This window comes from Cicer arietinum, chromosome 1 (assembly GCF_000331145.2).
Source record: "Cicer arietinum cultivar CDC Frontier isolate Library 1 chromosome 1, Cicar.CDCFrontier_v2.0, whole genome shotgun sequence".
Lineage (NCBI taxonomy): Eukaryota > Viridiplantae > Streptophyta > Magnoliopsida > Fabales > Fabaceae > Cicer > Cicer arietinum.
Genome location: NC_021160.2, coordinates 21164520 through 21177288, shown reverse-complemented (window position 1 = coordinate 21177288; position 12769 = coordinate 21164520). Strand labels below are relative to the sequence as shown.

General features: G+C 34.2%; 1 protein-coding gene across 1 annotated transcript; it reads left to right on the top strand.

Annotated features, from left to right (window-relative positions):
• The first annotated feature begins 42 nt into the window (after positions 1–42).
• On the top strand, positions 43–10466 carry LOC101510306 (endoplasmic reticulum oxidoreductin-2-like). The gene is made up of 10 exons (XM_004488229.4): positions 43–345; positions 855–986; positions 7294–7546; positions 7865–7975; positions 8510–8628; positions 8891–8995; positions 9104–9306; positions 9432–9555; positions 9899–10083; positions 10187–10466. The coding sequence occupies exons 1-9, from the start codon at positions 181–183 to the stop codon at positions 10079–10081; spliced, it is 1395 nt and encodes a 464-aa protein (XP_004488286.1). The 5' UTR covers positions 43–180; the 3' UTR covers positions 10082–10083; positions 10187–10466.
• The last annotated feature ends 2303 nt before the right edge of the window (positions 10467–12769 follow it).

Here is a 12769-nt window from a genome sequence, read left to right as displayed (position 1 = left end):
TTTATTTCTAAAAACATTGACTTGTCAGAAAAGAAATAAAGACGCAAAAACCTTCCTAAACTCTTTTCTCCATTTTCTTAATCCCCTCAACAATTTCCTCCTCAGATCAATCAAAGAACACCAAAAATCTTGTCTTTTTGTATTTCTGTTAGTGGGTTTTTGTTTTTATCCTAAAGGGTCATGGTGAATAAGGAGTGTAATAAGAAAAAGAGGGGTTTTGGAACCAAACGGGTTTGGGTAGTGGTTCCTCTTATTGCTGCTTTTGTTGCAATTGCAATGTCTCCCAATACTTCTTCCAAAATTTCTCTCTTTGGAGTTATTAACAAAGCATGTCAGTGTGCACTGGTATTTAATCTCACTTCACTCTTCAGATCGGTGCACACCATGTTCTTGTGTTTTTGTCTTTTAACTTCAATTGTTGAATCATGAATCTCAATGCATTGTGTAGTTTATGATTGTTTGTTTTTAACACATTGAAATCTGATGTAAATTGTTAATCTTGCTTATAATAATTTAAAGGAGAGGATGTCTTCCTTTGATGATTTAGTCTTATGAAGCACCTCCACAGACTAGACTCTAACACTCACATGTAGACACCGGTAATAATTTAGAAAATAGAGGTGCCGGAAATTAACTACATGTACACTGACACCAAACATGGTTTCAATTTAAAGTGTCAGTGCTAAATATTGTTGTAATGTAAAGTTCTTGCTTTGAATTCTGCATTGAATACATGAAAGTAATGTATTTGTCTTCAGTATAAATCCAGAGATGATGTGTTTTGCATACATTGTTTTTTGTGCTGTGCGGCTAAAAATTTATTTTGATAAAACTTTCTTTTATGTTTGTTGCAGGGTACACCGAAGTATAGTGGTATGGTGGAGGATTGTTGTTGTGATTATGAAACTGTGGACAATCTTAACAAGGAAGTATTGTATCCGTCTCTCCAAGAGCTTGTGAAAACCCCATTCTTTCGGTATTTTAAGGTTTGCTTATTGTCACTTCTTATGTCTATTAGTCTATGTGATGCTTATAATTACTTTCCGATCAATGAGAACCAATTAAGTGTATATGTAGAACCAACAAAGTGTATATTTGGTTTTGTGGTGGGATTGACAAAATCACGGTGGCTCATCGTGATTTTGCCTATTCCACCGTGAAACTACACATGCACTAAACCATTAGGTTTTCAGTTGTATCTTCTATCTCAAATTTACTAGCATTGGTTTTTCTTATGCCTTAAATGACCGGTAACAACTGCTAGCATCCGATTCATACCAACATCACAATTTAGGATTGGAGTTAAGAGAGGCCTTTCTAGAAAAATAGTTTGGAATAGAATTCTAAGTTTCAACTTGTTTATTGATTGATTTTTTTTTAGATTTTATTCATCACTCAACTATTTAAATTTTGATTTGATCAACAATGTTAGAAATTTGAGAGAACTCCACATGTTGTAAAAACACTTTAAAGCTGAAGAAAGTAAAAGACAAAATACTTTCATGTTTTATTATTACAGCCCTAAGCTGTTTATATAGGAAAAGAAATTACAATAGTAAAACTGAGTAATAATGATAGAATAAAAATAAACATAATAATATAAAATAAAAGAGAATAAAATCTAATTTCTCTCGATTCTTCAACACCCCCCCTCAAGTTGGTGCATAGATATCTGTCATGCCCAACTTGGCTATAAGTCGCTCAAAATTGGGTCTTGCCAAACTTTTTGTCAAGATATCAGCAGTTTGCTGGTCGGAAGTCACAAATGGCAGACATATAACTCCAGCATCAATTTTTTCTTTTATGAAATGGCGGTCAATCTCAATATGCTTGGTTCTATCATGTTGTACAGGGTTGTGAGCTATACTTATTGCTGCTTTGCTATCACAGAACAATTTTAAGGGTGAGTCAACTTTCATTTTCAGTTCGTCCAAAAGTTTACGAATCCATAAAAGTTCACAGATTCCTTGAGCCATTGCTCTGAATTCAGCTTCTGCACTGCTTCGAGCAACAACCCCTTGTTTCTTACTTCTCCAAGTAACTAAATTTCCCCAAACATAGGCACAATATCCAGTGGTGGATTTTCTATCAGTAATTGATCCTGCCCAATCAGCATCTGTAAATATAGAGACTTCTCTGTCATTAGTTTTCTTGAAGCACAAACCCTTTCCAGGATTGGATTTCAAGTACCTTAAGATTCGATAAACTGCCTCCAAGTGTTCTTCATAGGGAGAATGCATGAATTGACTTACAACACTCACAGAGAAAGCGATGTCAGGTCTAGTGTGGGCTAGATAAATAAGTTTGCCGACTAACCTCTGGTATCTTCCAATCTCAACAGGAACACTGCCTTTCTCCCAAAGTTTAGCATTTAATTCCATAGGAGTATCTGCTGGTCTACACCCACTCATCCCAGTTTCTTCCAAGAGATCTAGGATGTATTTTCTTTGAGAAACAACAATTCCCTTCTTTGAGCGAACAACTTCCATACCAAGAAAATATTTAAGCGCGCCTAAATCTTTGATCTCAAATTCTTTAGTCAAATTTTTCTTCAATCTTTCCATCTCAACAATGTCATCTCCTGTGAGAATAATATCATCTACATATACAATTAAAATTGAAATTTTACCAACATTAGAGAACTTCATGAACAGAGTATGGTCTGATTGTCCCTGCATATATCCTTGCCTTTTGACCGACTGAGTGAATTTTTCAAACCAAGCCCTTGGAGATTGCTTGAGACCATAAAGGGATTTTTGAAGTTTGCACACATTTGAACCAAATTTATCTTCAAAGCCAGGTGGGCTATCCATGTATACTTCCTCCTCCAAATCACCATTCAGAAAAGCATTCTTTACATCAAGTTGGTTAAGAGACCAATCTAAATTCACTGCCAAGGACAAGAGAACTCTAATAGTGTTTAATTTGGCAACGGGAGCAAAAGTCTCTGAGTAATCAATGCCATATGTCTGAGTAAACCCTTTAGCAACCAAGCGTGCCTTGTATCTTTCAACTGTGTTATCAGAATTATATTTCACAGTAAATACCCATTTACAGCCAACAGTATTCTTTCCTGTAGGTAATGTCATGACTCTCCAAGTTTGATTCTTCTCAAGAGCTCTCATCTCCTCAAGAACAGCTTCTTTCCACTTTGGAATTTTTAGAGCCTCCTGTATATTTTTTGGAATTTCTACAGTAGACAACTTAGAGGTAAATGCAGCAAATGAAGAAGACAATTTTGAGTATGACACATAATTAGACAAAGGATATTTAGTGCATGATCTAATAGGTTTTCTAATTGCAATAGGAAGGTCTAAATCAGGATACTCGACATGACTCTTAAGAATAGAAGAAGACTTACCTGTATCAAGATGATGTGTTGGATTATCTATTGGTTCAGAATCTTGGAAGGGTCGGAGAATGGGTCCTTCATTTCTCTGTTTATGGTTTCTTCTTTCAAAGACATTTCCCTTCCAAGTAGGGTCAATTGTAGTAAACCTGCTTTGTGTCTCTTTATCTGAGTCATTATGTTGTGGCATTTCAGGTGGTCCTTTATTATTATTGAGATCAAGAATTTGATCATTGTGATTTTCATTTGAAATTGTCGCCACTGAATCTGTCGAAACCTCATTCATAAGTGGATTGAGTTTCAATATGGATTCTTGGGCATTTTCTTTTGGTGCATCAATATAAGTCTCAGAATTTTGTGACAACACTATATCACTTAAAGTAATGATGTTTTCAAAAGTAAAAGATGAATCTTCCTTAAAATTTCCCCCCTGAAGATGAATGTCACTAAAAAATGGTTGATTTTCAACAAAAGTAACATCCATGGTTACAAAAATTCTTTTTGATTTTGGTTCAAAACACCGATACCCCTTCTGAGTTGGAGAGTAACCGGTAAACACACATTTTATTGCTCGTGGATCGAGTTTGTCAAGGTGTTTATGTTCATGAACAAAAGCAGTGCAACCAAAAACTTTTAGTGGCAAATCAGCAGAGACACTAGTCAATGGAAAATAATTTCGAAAAACATCAAGAGGTGTATGAAAATCTAAAACTTTAGATGGCATTCGATTGATTAAATATGATGCAGTTAAAACAGCTTCACCCCACAAATATTTTGGAACCTTATTTGCAAATAGTAAAGCTCTAGCAACCTCAAGGAGATGCCTATTCTTTCTCTCTGCAATTCCATTTTGTTGGGGTGTATTAACACAAGAACTTTGATGAACAACCCCATTTGCAAGAAAAAAATCGGACAAAAGTATATTAAAATATTCTTTACCATTGTCACTTCTGAAGACTTGAATATTTGTTTGGTATTGAGTGTGCACCATTTTAAAGAAATTTTTGACAACCTGTCCAACTTCCGATTTTTCTTTCAATAAATAAACCCAACAAATTCTAGTATGATCATCAATAAAAGTTATAAACCATTTTTTATTAGAAAATGTGTTTATTCTATTAGGACCCCAAACATCACTATGAATAACTGCAAACGGTTTTGATTGTTTATATGGTTGTGCAGAAAAAGAAGAACGGTGATGTTTAGCAAATTCACAAGTTTCACAATGAAATAAAGATGGATCCTTCTTAGAAAATAATTTAGGAAACAAATGTTTCAAATACGGAAAACTAGGATGTCCTAACCGTAAATGCCATAACATAATATCATCATTATTAGAAGAAACAAAAATAGATTCAAAGCAGGTACTTGTTTTTTGTTGGTCTTTGAAGTCGAGTCCATTGTCAAGATAATAGAGTCCTCCACTCTCCTTAGCATTGCCAATCATCTTCCCCGTGCTCAAATCCTTAAAAGTGCAATGAGAATGAAAGAAGTTAGCTTGACAATTTATATCCTTTGTTAATTTAGTAATGGATAATAGATTACATGATAAATTAGGAACATGTAAGACATCTTTTAAGGTTAACTTAGGTGACAGAATAACAGAACCTTTCCCTGCAATGGCTGAAAGAGAGCCATCTGCAATTTTAATTTTGTGGTTACCTGCACAAGGGCTATAAGAAGAAAATAGACTCGACTCCCCAGTCATATGATCAGTAGCACCAGAATCAATAATCCAAGTATGGCTGGGAGTGACACTAAGTAGAGCAGTATTTGGAAAATTACCTCTCTGAGCTATAGAGCAAGAAGAAGTTTGAGACTCAAGAAGTTTGTACAATTGATCTAACTGTTCCTTGGTGAAAGGAGATGGGCTTGAAGGAGACTGCTTCTCTTGATCAGATGTACCAGCTTGGAGCGCATGACCTTCGTTTCTTTCTTTTTTCTTCCAATTTAGAGGTTTTCCATGGAGCTTCCAACATGTATCACGTGTGTGCCCTGGACGTTTGCAATGTTCGCACCATGGTTTCTTGCCAGCGCTCTTCCCGTCTTCATTTTTTGTGACTAGGGCAGAGCTTTCAACCTCACCAACAGAAGGTGACTTACCCATCATAACACCTTGTCTCGCCTCTTCTCTTCTAACTTCTGAGAATGCTTCCCGAAGTGATGGCAATGGGATTTTTCCCAATATTCTGCCTCGGACTTCATCAAGTCGCTTATTAAGCCCAACCAAGAACATGAATACACGGTCGTTCTCCTGTCTCTTAAGAAACAGAACACTGTCCTCACAACACTTCCAATGATCATCATAGCAGAGATCCAATTCTTGCCATAGTGTCATCAACTCATTGTAATAGGTAGTGACATCTCTATCTCCTTGTTTGGTATGCCACAATCGTGATTTGAGATCGAAAATTTGAGAAGAATTCTGAATATCAGAATATGTTTCTTTGACAGCCTCCCAAACTTCCTTGGCAGTAGGCAAAAACATAAAAGGTTTTTTGATTGTTGATTCCATATTACTAAGCAACCAAGCAATAATAACAGAGTTCTCAGATTTCCAAAACCTGTATTTTGGATCAGTTGTGGCAGGCATTTGCACCTCTCCTGTTAGGAAACCATATATTCCCTTACCGTCTAAAATCAATCTTGCGGTTTGGGACCATTCGACATAATTTTTTCCATTTAGTTTCTGGATTTCAACCTTGAGGGTATTAGAAGTTCCCTCATGGCAAAAAAGTTGGAAGAATCATTCTGGCTGCTTAGGCTGCTGCCACCGCCACTTATGGTGCTGTCTAAATTGTCAGGGTTGTTGACTACGTCTGATTTTTTTGCCAAACCATCGTCGTTGTCGCCGCTACCCATAAGGGCTACCTTCCATGGGGTATTGTGTGCCATTAGGTTTAGCTCAGTTGGTTAGAGCGCCAAACCCTAATGGTTGTGGTAGCTCAGTTGGTTAGAGAGCCAAACCCTAATGGTTGTGGAAAGGTTTACAGAACCCTAAGCAGAGCTCTTGATACCATGAAGAAAGTAAAAGACAAAATACTTTCATGTTTTATTATTACAGCCCTAAGCTGTTTATATAGGAAAAGAAATTACAATAGTAAAACTGAGTAATAATGATAGAATAAAAATAAACATAATAATATAAAATAAAAGAGAATAAAATCTAATTTCTCTCGATTCTTCAACAAAAGCATTAGAGTCAAGTCAATGTGCTGCCATCTGCATTTTCAACTGAACATTGTGTTTTCATCTCAAACTACTCTAACCAGAATGATGGATTTTACATCGTCCGCAACCTTTTCCCCATTGAAAACCTTTATCTGAAAATATCATATTATTTCTAGTCTTCCAAATTATCCATATGCTAGAAAAAACACACAACTGCTAACCTTTTCTTCACCACTCTTCGTCCTTCTATATCGTGCAAATTGAATCAAATGTTCACCTCCTCCTTCAGCCAAAGCAGTCCATAACTGCAGCCACTTCAGCACTCCACACCCACCCACACAAAGATTTGACGTCGACATGCTGACCCTCTCTTTATCGGGTTGTCCTTAGTTGGTTGCCGGTTTTGAGTCAGCCACCAAACTAAGACTGAGATTCTTAACGGAATCACTTTGTTCGGTAAATACGAATTAACGAGAATAGATTTTGTTGCACCCCTATTGGTAGTTCGGTATGCAATTAAGATGATGAATATACTAATTAAATTGGTATACAAAGTTTGAACTTATGGGTGAATTTAACTTGTGATATCTTGCTTCAACAAGTGCTTACCTTTGATATTATTCAGCTGTTATATTATATAAAAATAAAACTAATAAAAAATTCTCTCAATGCACTCTATGTTACCAATTACTGAATTGCTTCTTATTTTCCCCTTTTGTCAACCCTCATGTGATTCTTCTATGCTAAAGATTAGTAGATGAAATTTGCTGTAGGTCAAGCTATGGTGCGACTGCCCTTTTTGGCCTGATGATGGTATGTGCCGGTTGCGGGACTGTAGTGTATGTGAATGCTCGGAAAATGAGTTCCCAGAATCATTTAAGAATCCCGATCGCCTTCCATTGAATGATCCTGTTTGTCAAGAAGGAAAACCTGAGGCAGCTGTTGATCGTACTTTGGATAATAAAGCTTTCAGAGGATGGACAGAGATAGACAATCCATGGACGAATGATGACGAGACTGACAACGGTGCGCTACTTTGTATACTAGCTCAAATGTGAATATTTTTGTTTATAGATGAAGTACATCATAGTAACTGTGAAATAAATATATTTTGGGTGACATCCAATTAGTTTGTCTTGGTTTTACGAGTGAGTTTTAACTTGATCCCATTTAAGAAAACTTTTTTGTTATTAAAAAGCAAGATGGCAAATCATTGTAGTAATAAGCTTTTTTGCACTTTCGGTAAAAGCCTTTAACTTTTAAACAGGTAGCAGTATTAAATAACTTTATAATGTTTCAAACTTCTATCCAAGAAAATAATTGTTGAAATGGTTGCATTTGCAGATGAGATGACATATGTTAATCTTCTACTGAATCCTGAAAGATATACTGGTTACACTGGTCCATCTGCAAGAAGGATATGGGATGCTGTGTACTCTGAGAACTGCCCCAAATGTAAGTTTTCTTTGGAGAGCATATACGCACTTGACACAAACACGGATACCTGACATGACATGACAGTGACACCTTGACGCCGATAATAATTTGTTAAGTGGAAGAAATTGAATGTCACTACATGTGTTGTGTTGTGTTGTGTTAGTGTTCCGACACTAACACATGCTAGACACCATACTCGCCTTCAATCTGAAGTGTTGGTGTTGACGCCGCAAATCACTAAAATTGGTTCATAATTTGTAAATGAAAAAATGTGATTTTATTTCAAGTAGATGGATTATAATTTCATGTTATCAAACATAGACAGCCCTGTAAATCTTGCTTTTTTTCAACAATCTAATATTTAGTTTGTCACTTGTGGAGTGACTATTAGTTTGTTCTTATCATTTATTTCTTGAATAAAGTTACCTTGAAACTGATAATGTACTCTATTATACCTATGTATGTCTCACTGATGTCAGGAGCATTATGTAAAACCCTCCAAACTATCTTGGTGTGCATATTTTGTAATCATAAAAGGTTTGTCTTTTGTAGATCTGTCACAAGAATCATGCCAAGAGGAAAAGATATTATATAAATTGATATCAGGTCTTCACTCCTCCATATCAGTACATATAGCTTCTGATTACTTACTTGATGAAGCTACAAATATGGTAAATCTTGTGTTCCTCTTCTCAGAAGTAGCTAACTTTATGTTTCGTAAAAATGTTTTCATTGCCTTTGTGGAATCAATACATATTGCATATTTAAGCATGTAGGTATCCTTCTGTTATTGAATTTTCTTTTGGTATAATGGTTTTTTTATGCACTAAAATAACCTTGCAACATTATAAATTGTTACTCTAATGCAATGCATTTTGACTTCAGAAAAACCTATTATATACTAACTTCTTTCCTGCCTTTTTATTATTCTAGTGGGGCCAAAATCTTACTCTGATGTATGATCGAGTCCTACAATACCCCGATCGTGTCAGAAATTTGTATTTCACCTTTCTCTTTGTCCTGCGAGCAGTAACCAAAGTGAGTATAGATTGTCCTGATTTTAATTGATAGATGTTGATATTTTTTCTTCTTCTTTTAGAACTAGCTGTTAAAAATTTTTTTGATGCAATCTACATATCACTTTAGGCTGCAGATTATCTCGAGCAGGCTGAGTACAATACGGGTAGCCATAATGAGGACCTTAAAACACAATCCTTTATCAAACAGTTACTTTACAATTCAAAGCTTCAAGCTGCATGTCCAGTGCCATTTGATGAAGCTAAGTTATGGAGAGGCCAAAGTGGACCTGAGCTAAAACAAAAAATTCAACATCAATTCAGAAACATTAGGTACTACTGATTTTTGTACTATAAACAAACACTCATTGTATCCGCTTTGTTGTATTAATGATTCGATTTGCATACTTATATTCATTTAACTCATTTGGCGATGGAATAATTTTTGTGGTCTGTAGTGCCTTGATGGATTGTGTAGGATGTGAGAAGTGTCGATTATGGGGAAAGCTTCAGGTTCTTGGTCTTGGAACTGCATTGAAGATTCTCTTCTCTGAAAATGGTCAAGAAAACTTGGTTCAAACAGTAAGTACATTTTTAAATGTATTCTTCTAATTTCCATTTAAATCTTCCTAATTCTGTTCACTTATCGATGCACTGAAACTGTTTTTTATCGCTTATATAATTGGGAAGTTGGCTGTACTTTCTGTGGCTAGTATCTGCATCATATGTAGTTAAATTTTCCTGTTTGATAACATCGCAATATCACAAAGTTCCCCAGGTCGAGTGTTTTTTATATAGTCTTACAAAATCAAATGCAGATTTATGTAACAGAAAAAAAATGATTTGATAGTAGTAATTCAAATGTTGCATGTGTGTTTATTCCTGTTTGCTAAAGGAATTAATGTTGCACTTGATGGTCTTTCAGCTGCAGCTACAAAGGAATGAAGTAATTGCATTGATGAATCTTCTCAATAGACTTTCAGAATCTGTCAAATTCGTTCATGAAATGGGACCTACCGCCGAAAGAATCACGGAGGGACATTTTTTTGGCCATACAAAACTTATTAGCTCTTTGAAACAAATTTGGTCCAGTATACTTAAAACATAGAGGTGGCAACAATCTCTCTTCTGAGTATTTGTTGTACTTATTTTTAGCTTATTTTGCTTTACTTGTTTGATGTAGATAACTGATCATTGCACTTGATTTCTGCAGGAAGCAATTGTTGACATAGATTTTCAATGACTCACATTACTCCAAAGATTAGGCTTAGAAAAACCATGACCGTGGTTTGAAATTTTCCAAGGATGTGAAAGTAATGTATGTAAAATGTACTGAAAATAAAATAAATAATATTTGAATACAGAGGAAAAAAGATGAAAGTAATAGAAAATGTGTTATTTGTGATGAAAAAATCCCACTAATTTTGTTGAACTTTCTTATACAAGATTTTGTTGTAATTTGATACTTGTGAATTACAAGCACATTTAGGAAAGCCCTCGAGAATTATAATACCCTGCAAAAATAAAACTAAAAAAACAGCAGCAGACCAAGTCCAAAACAATAACCAGAATCGCACACAAAGTAGAGAAACATAAAAACAGAATGACGCCAAAACTAAAAGCATAAACCAGGACCCGTGAGTGAACATGCATTAACATAAACAGAACGCAGCAGCAACAATAACGAGAAACTCAATATGCAGAAAATATGGCGATAGAAGAATTTAACAAAATGGAGATAATGGAGATGAAAATATGAATTTATTTATTTTTTAAAATAATAATTTAATTATGGCATAAAGTGTACTGTTCCTGTTTACATATATAATAAATATATACTATATAATTATTTAATTTATCTAAATTATATTACAGAACAATATATGTTATCTTTAATAAATAAAAAATAAAAGTTATCTAGCTTTTGATGAGATGTATATTAAATATATGATAAGATAAGAAATTACCATGTCTTTATTCTATTCTATCATGTTATTTTTTTAGAGTTCGTTTGACGGTTAAGACATGATATAGATAAAATAAAATAAAGATATAGAATAAATATCTAATTTAGTTTTTGAAATTGTACAATTATATGAATCTAATCATCAATTTTATTGAATTTTCAAAATAGTCTATAATTTTTTAAAATGTTAATCAATTTGATCTTTCTGTCTTTATTTGTTTGTTAACATAGTTAACTATGATATTGTGTCACTTTGACTATTATGCCATGACAATGTCAAAAACTAAATTAAAATACATGATCTATTTCTATCTTTATGCTTTTCGTTGCTATTCTCTTCTCTTCCTTTCTTTTAATTTTTTCTAATACCCTAATTTTTCTCGTCACCGATTTGATTCTAATAGGCAGAACCATTTTTTGGAACTCTCAACTTGAATTGATTGCAAGCAAAAAACAAATGTTATCACTAAAAATATCTCCAAAAGGTACCTCAAAAAGTTACTCTATGGAGATTTTTAATTTTAATTTATGACACTTCACAAATCTTTGAAATAGAATATCAACCAATACTATTCATAAAAGATTATTTTTTCTACACGGATTAAATATTTGTCATGAGTTTGCCAAACTCAAAACGGAAAACGATCTCTTCATGTTCCTATATGCACAAGTCTTCATACCAGAATTCGATCTTTTGATTTTACCATATATGATTTGAAGAGAAAAGAAAAGATGAAAAAGCTTCAATTCCAACATCAGTTATTTTTTACTATATGGATGCAAATACAAAATGTACCAGTTTTACATTGTTACCAAAAAAGGACCCAAAAAACCAATCCATTAAATCATGTTAACAATACATGGTGAACTCAAGGTATAGGCTCAATCATAATTGCCAAAGTGGAGTTTGCCTCCAGTTTATTTTTAGATTATGGTACGATGGATTATTAAGCATATTTTGTTCAAATTCAAGGTATTTTTGGGAATCAAGAAAAGGTTGTGAATAAATATGCCAACTCAATAACCTTAACAATAATGCTACCAACACCCCCCAAAATGCTAGTCACACCCCTCAAAATTAAAAAAAATCAAAATGCCCAAAATGCCCCTGTCATCAATATTACACATTTATTATTCCATAACTCTCATTTATCAATTTTCATCAAACCTCACAACTCACCTACAAAAATCATCATACTTCACTAACCAATACTCAAAATCATTAAAAAGTTACATCACTCACTCATAACCTACAACACATCAGTTTGATAATCACATTGTGGTTAAAACTACATAAAAAGGTATGTTTGTTGCTCTGTATTTTGGTTCGTATTTTTTTTTAAATCTGAGGATTTTACGTGAACTCAGTTCATGTACGTTTTGGTGTTACGTGAACTGAGTTCACGTATGTTTTAAAAAAATTAAAAATGTCATACTCTACGCAAACTGAGTTCACGTACACCTACGTGAACTTAGATTGCGTAATCAATGGAGTTTGAAACTTGAATCCTCATATTGTACGCAATCTGAATTCACGTACACATACGTGAACTAAGATTGCGTAATCCTTGAATATAGAATAATAAGCCACGTACGTGATATGAAATTGCGTATTCAGAAAAAGTTTGGAAAATAAGTTTTGTACGTGAACTGCAATTCACGTAAGTTTACGTGAACTGAGTTCACGTACGTTTACTAGATTTCAGATCACGTAAACATACGTGAACTGAGTTCACGTAAACTTACGTGAATTGCAGTTCACGTACAAAACTTATTTTCCAAACTTTTTCTGAATACGCAATTTCATATCACGTACGTGGCTTATTATTC

Coding starts and splice junctions, on each gene's coding strand:
- LOC101510306 (XM_004488229.4), top strand. CDS start 181: ATGGTGAATAAGGAGTGTAATAAGAAAAAGAGGGGTTTTGGAACCAAA. Junction 9,307..9,431: donor CATCAATTCAGAAACATTAG/GTACTACTGATT, acceptor TGTGGTCTGTAG/TGCCTTGATGGATTGTGTAG. Junction 9,556..9,898: donor AAGAAAACTTGGTTCAAACA/GTAAGTACATTT, acceptor ATGGTCTTTCAG/CTGCAGCTACAAAGGAATGA.